Raw genomic sequence first — 8,072 nt, forward strand, 5'->3', positions numbered from 1 at the left:
AGTTTTAAGTTTTAATAGCAAAACTTAAGAAGAGCATGGCCTTATGGACAATGAGAACTTCTGAAAAATAGGTCATACCAACTCTGTTTAGAGCCTATGGCTCCAGTAGGCAAATGGAAGACCCAAGAAAATTGGACTTCCAGGGGGTAATTCCTGAAATTGGAGTTAAAACTGGCCTCTCATTTTTCTGTCATCACATGCCAATAAAGTCTCCATGCAGGATGGGACATTAATCTGTAACAGGTGATTATCTGGATTAGTGCTAGAATGACTTTAAAGCTGGGTTTGGGGACTTGAGCTTAAGACAGATCCTAAGCTTGGTCCTCAGCTCTGAAAAGAAAAAGGAGGAGGAAGAGAAGGAAGAAGAAAAGGAAGAGAAGCTGCTAAAAATTAAGAATTCAGTGGGAGGTGCTGGTGACTCACACCTGTAATACTAGCTATTTAGGAGGCTGAGATCTGGAATATCCTCTGGTCTGAGGGCAGCCTGTGTGGGCCCAGCAAAAAGCAGGGCTGTAGATATGGTTCAAGTGGTAGAGTGCCATCCTAGAAAAGCAAGGCACTGAGTTCAAACCTCAGTAACAGAAAAAGAAAGAAAATTGTAAAACTTTGGAGAATTTGTCTTAAACAACTCAAAAGGATTTCTCAGTGCAAACTGCTTGTTTAAGTTGTTGGGGTTTTTTTTGTTTTTGTTTTTGTTTTTTGAGGTTAGTTTGGCCAGCCTGCCCACTGGTCCTGAAGCGCATGTGTCTGGTGACCTAGGGGCAGGCGATGCACCTGAGCCTCTAGAGTGTTGGGAGACCCAACTCTTCCCCTGCCTAAAACTAAATAGAATCCAAGATTGTGAGGCTATATAAACTCATCAGTATTAGGAAGAAAATCTCTTTCATGTTAACAGAGAGTAAACTTACTATGAATGATTAAAACTTCACCCTCAAATCTTCTAGTGTGCAGTGGTGTCAATGAGTTTAATTACATAAACAGCACCTGTCTTGAAATAAGTACTTGCTAGGCTGCTACGAAGAGTGAAAGGTGACTAAATTCATTTCCAAAGGTAAACCGCCAAGTAGCAAATAGGTTTCTACTTCCCTACAGAATCTTGGGGAAGGAATACATTTTTTTTTAAAAAGAATGCTTGTGGTTACAAACTGCTGTGTACGGTCGGAAGTGATGGTTAGCACACTCCATGGATTACCACACTTTATGAACGCTCCTTTAAAAACCACCGGGGTGTGGGGGGCAGCAGCAGTGATCACCGTGAAAGCTCTGCCGTGTGCACGAGGGCAGACCGGAAAGAAACAAAGCCAAAAGAAAGGTCCAGAAACCTTCCCCCTCAGCTCTCCACGAGCGTGGTCCCTGGGGTTGCTAGGCTCTCTGAATAGTGGGGGTTGAGGGTCCCAGGTGTTCTTCTGAGCTCTGGGAGACCCTGGGGCTCCTTTAATTCTAGGACCACCCGGCTCAGAAGCCTCTTGAGCAGCTGCATTTCTTGGAGCAGAAGGTCCAAGTTGGGTCTCAGCGCGTCCCCGGATTGCTCCAAGGGCGGGGCGCAGGCGGCGGGCCCCGAGGTGGGGACGCCGGGGGCCGGGAACTGCAGCCCTGAGGAGGTGGTGTTCGGGACCGAGGTGAGGGACGGGACCGATCTGGACACCGGAGGCTTTCTGAAGGAGAGTGGCTTGTTACCCGGTGCCAGGACTGCAGCCTGTGGGCCCGGGGTGGTGGTGAACGCTTCATCCAGGTTGCCTGTAGATGCAACCCGGGAGTGAGGCGTGGCTAAGATCATCGCCCCCACGCTGGGATTGGCGGAGAGGCTGGGGCGGTGGGGGAGAAAGTGGGGATGGCCAGTTGGAGTGATGTGGGTGGTGAGAGGATGGGGGAGAGGAGGAACCCGAGAAAAAGACTGGGGTGGGAGCGATCCAAAGGGCCAGCGGTGGGACACTGGAGAGGTGCCCGCAGGGAGTCAGGGGCATCTTGGGGCACGTGGGGCCACTCACCCCGCCCCGGGAGCTGCAGCCACGGGCTGCGTTTCCGGACGCTGCGGGAGACGGTAGATGCCTCGCACCAGTACGATTCGAGCTCTTCGACCTCGGGCTCGGGGACTGTGTACTCCGCGGCCCAGTCGAAGCGACGCACGGGGCGGCTGTACTTGTAGAAGGCGAAGTGTAATGGGGTGTCGCGCTTCTGCGGGTGCAGGCGCGTCTCGCAGCGCAGGACCACCGCGCGGTGGGGCGCACCGCGCGCCTCTTGCGCACCCAGCACCCGCAGCACGGGCGTCCGGAAGAGCTCTGCGGAGAGGGTGGCCCACAGGCCCCGGGTACATATTGAGTCCACGAGTGGGGAGGAACTAGAGTCCTCCTGTCCGCGGCGCCCACCGCTCCCGAGACTCCTCCCTTTGCTTTCCCCACCCAGGTCTCCTCGCTGACCCGGAGACCAAGTAAGGGATTGGAGAAGGAGACTCGAGTGGACAGTCTCGAGGCTTCATGTTACCTCCCAACGGACGCCCCGGACGCCCCGTCTTGAAAGGAGAATGATACACCTGGGACACTTTGGGGGGCAGGTCCTTCGTCCCAGTGGCATAGCCACCCCCTGCCACCGCAGCTGCCCTTCTGTCTGGGGCTGTGGCCAGAACTTACTCCTAGAGGGAGTCCTCAGCCCCTCAGAAAGAAATCCGTGGTGTGTGTGTGTGTGTGTGTGTGTGTGTGTGTGTGTGTGTGTGTGTGTGTGTGTGTTTGGAGTGTGTGTAAAGGACATCAGTCTACAAGCAAGCAGGCTGTGTTTAAGTGTCCATGGCCTAGTAGAGGATCGACCAAGTGGCAGCCCCTTGAAATCCCACTCCTTTTTCTGTCCGACTCCTCTATAAGAATTCCCCAGTGCTCATTTGTGCGCCCCCCCCCACCCCGCCCCGTGTTCCCCCACCTTGCACGGTCACTGCCACCTTGGCGGAGAACATGGGCGCGCTCTCCACGGGGATGCGCATGGTGCCGGAGCACTGGTAACGCCCACTGTCGCTGGCGCGGGCCTGCAACACCGTGTAATTGGTACTAGAATGGAAGTAGCGTACGGCTTGGCCGTCGTGGTAGTAGTGAAGTTTGTAGACGACCTTGTCGTACCAGCCCCGGCACCTCATGATCAGCGGTTCGCCCTCGAACACCGCAGCATAGGGCACCTGCAGGATCAGCCAGTCTGCAACAGACAGGAGCAGACTTGATCTCCCAGCCTGCTTCCTCCCAACGCCCCCCACCTCTGCCCTGCACTGCTGCTCTCCCTCCCCTCCCCACCAGGAGTGGTTGGCATTCCAGAGCCTCACCTCATTAGAGTAAGCCTGAAAATGGGAGAAAGGCCATTCTTTCCTTAGGCAATGGAGAAACAAAGATAACTCCTGACTTGGTTCCAGTCTCGTTCCTAATTAAGACTACAGGGCCGGTTGACCCCCGACCTTGCTTATCACTCCAGCAACCGCTTGATATTCCTTTCTGCCCCACTTAACCTTCATTTACCTCTGGCTCTGAACTGCTTGGGGGGGGGGGGCGGAGCGGAGCTGCTCTGAGCCCAGGGCCTTTGTACCTATTTTCTCAGCCAAGACCTTCCTTCACCAACTGAGGAGTCTTTGTCCTGCATGTCTAAATTCAGACTTTAAGTGTGTGTGTGTGTGTGTGTACTGAAGCTTGAAGTCTGGGCATGGGCGCTTCCCCTCAGCAATTTCATTCGAGGCTGGCATTCTACCACGTTTAGCTTTTTGGGTGGTTAATTGGAGGCAAGAGTGGCAAGGACTTTCAGCTGCCTTTGAACTAAAATCCTCAGCTCATCCTCCTGAGTAACTAGGATTACAGGCATGATCCCAGCACCTGGATTAAACTTTAACTTCTGAGCAAATACTAGCCTGACATCCTTAGGACAGCCTTAGGTAGCCCCCATGGCACCTCAGGTTTACCCAGTCATTATCATCACTATAACTAACATGTAAGAATCCAAGCACATAGGACGTGCCTTTTAGGTATCATACAATGAAAAATACCTCTGTGAGAAACAAGTCACAACTGATGATATAGACATTCAGTCTATATTATTGCTGTCAACAACAATTCTCAAAAAGGAAACCTCTGAGTATGAATACAATCAAGAAATGTAAGTGCCAATCTGAACACTGGGTGGGTAATATCCCTTAATTCTGTTATAAATTGCAGCCTACCAGGCTACAATTATATAATGTGCCCTGTGAAGTAGTGAAGTAGCCAATCCTATACTTTCACGAGTTAACTCTGTATTTTTCTTTTTTTTTCCTGTCCTGAAATTTCTCAAGAGTCAGTTTCTCAATCAACTCCAATGTGCTTATATTTATTTACATGCCTATAATAAACATTGATTAAACACCTGGCTCAGTCAGGCTTTTGTCATTAATAGCATCATAATTCATTTTGAATCCTAACAATAGTCAACGAGATAGGTAGTATTATTGTCCCTACTTCCCTGATATAGACCCTGATGGGTAAAGCGGTATCACACTGTCAACCAAGAATAACTCATAGCCAATATGGTGGTACACATTTGTAATACCAGCACTGGGAAGGCTTGGGCAGGATGACAGGAAGTTTGAGGCCATCATGGGCTACATACCCTGTTTCAAAAAGGAAGGGTGGGGACTGGGGTTATGGCTCAAGTAGTAGGACCCTGGCCTAGCAAACATATGCCCTGAATTCAAACTTCAGTACCATTGATGACAGTGGTGATGATGATGAAGATGGTAAGAATGATGATGATGAGGAGGAGGAGGAGGAGGAGAAGGAGGAGGAATAGTGATTTCTCTTGTTCAACCTACCTAGGAACCGTGCTCTTTCTGCTTTGCTTTGCTCTTATTCCCCCACTGCCACCCCACCCCCAAGTTCTCTATCCAGCATCCCAAGTCACTTCTTCTGAGCTGATTTGAGAAGCTGGAATGTTTATTTGTCTCACACAACTGCAGCAAGGCAAGAGGGACCTTAGAGTCTAGGTAAGCCTTATTACATCTTTCCCATAGTGCCATGTAGGCCCCTGCCTACTCCAGAGACACAAGATAGTCCCCCCACATGGCCATCATTTCCTGCTCCTATAAAATGGTCCAGTGTCCTCCCCCATAGGAGGGCCACTACACCAGAAAACCTGCATGCTTTCCCTTACTCCATGCCCAGACCACTTACCATTAGATACAGAGAGATGGATAGGGTCGCTGACAGGTGCTCCCCGTGTCTGGCATCGATATACCCCTGGCGTCTGCACCTCGATACTCTTCTTGTGAGAGGGCAGGAGGGCATGGCCCAAATACCAGAGCGTGCTGATGGGCCGGAGCTCCAGCAGCAGAGGGTGGTATCCGTCACACCGCAAAGTTACACGCTCTCCCTTGAAGATTGTGGTCCAAGGGGGGTGTAGAGACAGTATGGGCTTCTCCAGAGTAGCTGAGGGTGGGCACGGTGGGGAGGGAGGACAAGTGCAAGAAAGAGGAAGATGAGGTGCTCAAAGATGTGGCCTGAGATTGGCAAATCTTAGGAAACTCATTTCCTGGGATCAGCCCATTTATTGACCCATCCCTGCAGGAGGGAAGACCACAATTGTTGGCCTACAAACCCTCAGTCAGCACCCATTTCTGAGTGCCCATGAGCAACCCTAGACTCGGAGATTGAGCAAGAAGGGAAGAGATACCATCTCAGAACAGCCCAGAAATGAGCAGTTACACAAGCAGATCAGTGGAAGGGATGTTGCAATGAGAGTTATAGAAAATTGGCATGAGGGACACATAAAACTTACCAGCTTGCCCACTGCTTGGAACTGCAAAGCAAGAAAAAAGGAAGATGGAGGACAAAGAGGCTCTTTGAACACAAGAAAGACAGAATGGTCTCAAAGCTCCTTTTCTTTCTGCCCCATCCAGTTACCCAGCTCTGAGAAAGCCCCCTTCTCTTCATCCGCTAAAATAAATAATAAGCTATTTGGTGCCTACCTCTCTGACCACCCCCCCATACCTGCCTTACCCTTCTCTCTACTACCCACATCCTACTGCTGCTGCTGCCACCACCAATGCTTCCAACACCTCATAGGGAACTTACCCAGGAGCACAAGGGCTGCAAGTATCCACATGACGGATCTGCCTGCAGTAGCTGCAGAAGGATGGAAATGCACTGGCATGGTATAGCAAAAAAAAAAAAAAAAAAAAAAAAAAGGAGTGAGTGGCTGACCACTGGTTACTAAAAGACATTGCTGCATCTCCCATCCATTCCTAGTTCCTAAAGAAGGTGGACTAGAGAATGCAGGAGATGGGATAAATGTGTTTTGCCCTAAGGTAGCCCAGGCATCAGAAACCATCCAATCGACTCTTGCTAGTCCTGATTCCTAGGAGAAGGCTGCAGAGATTGTACCCCTAAAGGGTAGGAGACCCACTGAGAACCCCAGATTCCTGCTGGTGACCCTGGCACCTTCAGGCTCCCAAGAGCATTCCATTTCTATACAATCCCTTCCCCATCAGCCAATAGATCCTTTTTTTTCCCCTTCCTCCATTACTGAGGCTTGATCTTAGGGCCTCTTAATTTCAATTGGCTTTTTCACTCAAGGCTAGTGCTCTACTACTTGAGCCTTCACTTTCAGCTTTTTGCTGGTTAACTGGAGATAAAGGTCTCACAGATTTTCCTGTGCAGGCTGGCTTTGAACCATGTCTCTCAGATCTCAGCTTCCTGAGTAGCTAGAATTACAGGCAAGAGCCACCAGTGCCTGGCAATCAATCTCAATGGTAGACAAAAAGGTCAGCCTGAGGCCTTATTTCTGCTCACTCCCTGTTGACAAACTTTAGTGCATGGCCTAGAGAGGTCAATATTGAGGGTCCTGCATATCTTCCCAAAATGAGTAGACAGAAAGGCATGATTCACCAATCACCCTTCCATATCCTGCTGTTCAGTCAAAGACAGAAGTACAATGTGTTTCCCTATCTTCTCTCCCTAAACCCTTAAACCTTCAGAAATTAGAAAAGTTCTTTCTATTCACCCCAGTGATTTCACCACGTAGCCCATCTCCTTGCTTGTTTCTCGCTTTTTTCCTTCCCTGGGTCCCTGAAGCTCACCCCTGCAACCATACCCCAGTCCCCAGGACTCCTGACCTGGCAGAGACCTTGGTCCCTCAGTGCTTCAGAAGCTTCTCCAATCCTACCCCTCAGTTCTGGCTCCTGTGCACTCTCTAAGCCATGTGACCGCTCCTGAGCAATAAGGAGCCTGAATTTCAATGTAAATAGTTAATGAATTTTCCAAGAAGATACTATGTCTCCTTGGGCTCTCTCCTGTCCTCACCTGTGGCTGTTTAGAAAACCAGGACACCTCTTTCCCTTGAAACTCTGGTAGGAAGGAGATCAATTATCAGACATGGTCAACTCTTATCAAGATCCCATTCTCTCCTTTTGTTGATGGCCAAAGTTCTACTCTGGGTATTAATTCCCTTGCATAGTTTAGCTTACTGTGCTATTTCCTGTTGCAAATGTAAATATCTCCCAGAGAAATAGGACAGGTCATTTATACTATACTGACCATTTCAGATCTTATATTGGGAGTTCTCCCACCTCTGGTGATCAGAATCAAACTCAGTATCTTAAATATGTTAGGCAAGTACTCTACCATTAAACTATATCTCTAATGCCCAGAAGCAGATTTTGATAAACAAGTAAATAAGTAAATGAGGAAATCAAGTAGGTCTAAAAAAAAAAAGTAGGGAAGTATTAGACAAGATATCCAAGAGTTGGGTAGAAAGAAGAAGTAGATGTGGGAGCAGAGAAAACCAACAGCCTATTTTAGTGGTGCCCACACCGGGAACTGCTCCTGTGCCAGACTCTGTAACTTCAGATCAGTGTAAAGCTCCCCACCCCAGCCATGACCTGCTCCTGCTCTAACTTCTGTACCAGGCCATGATAAGAATGCAAAACAGGGCCATGATGGTGCCTGAGCCCCTGGGTCCCACAAGGCCTGAAGCATGCTATCACTATGCATCACTCAGTGGGACCAATAACCAACATCCTTGTTTTACTGCTGTAGTTTAAGTTAGCTTCCCATCACTCATCACCAGCAGTCTAGAGC

At 49.5% G+C, this 8,072-nt stretch overlaps 1 protein-coding gene across 2 annotated transcripts; it reads right to left on the bottom strand.

Annotated features, from left to right (window-relative positions):
- Window positions 1–1,022: 1,022 nt before the first annotated feature.
- Window positions 1,023–6,148, bottom strand: Fcrlb (Fc receptor like B). Of its 2 annotated transcripts, XM_048356953.1 has the most exons (7): window positions 6,069–6,148; window positions 5,773–5,793; window positions 5,169–5,423; window positions 2,911–3,177; window positions 1,989–2,279; window positions 1,296–1,737; window positions 1,023–1,240 (listed from the first exon to the last, which is right to left on the bottom strand). In XM_048356953.1, the coding sequence occupies exons 1-6, from the start codon at window positions 6,145–6,147 to the stop codon at window positions 1,331–1,333; spliced, it is 1,320 nt and encodes a 439-aa protein (XP_048212910.1). In that variant the 5' UTR covers window position 6,148; the 3' UTR covers window positions 1,023–1,240; window positions 1,296–1,330. The 2 variants fall into 2 exon arrangements, with proteins under 2 accessions (XP_048212910.1, XP_048212911.1); XM_048356954.1 differs by lacking the exon at window positions 1,023–1,240 and having other exon boundaries at window positions 1,376–1,737; window positions 1,989–2,134.
- Window positions 6,149–8,072: the final 1,924 nt, after the last annotated feature.

This window comes from Perognathus longimembris, chromosome 11 (assembly GCF_023159225.1).
Source record: "Perognathus longimembris pacificus isolate PPM17 chromosome 11, ASM2315922v1, whole genome shotgun sequence".
Taxonomy (NCBI): Eukaryota; Metazoa; Chordata; class Mammalia; order Rodentia; family Heteromyidae; genus Perognathus; species Perognathus longimembris.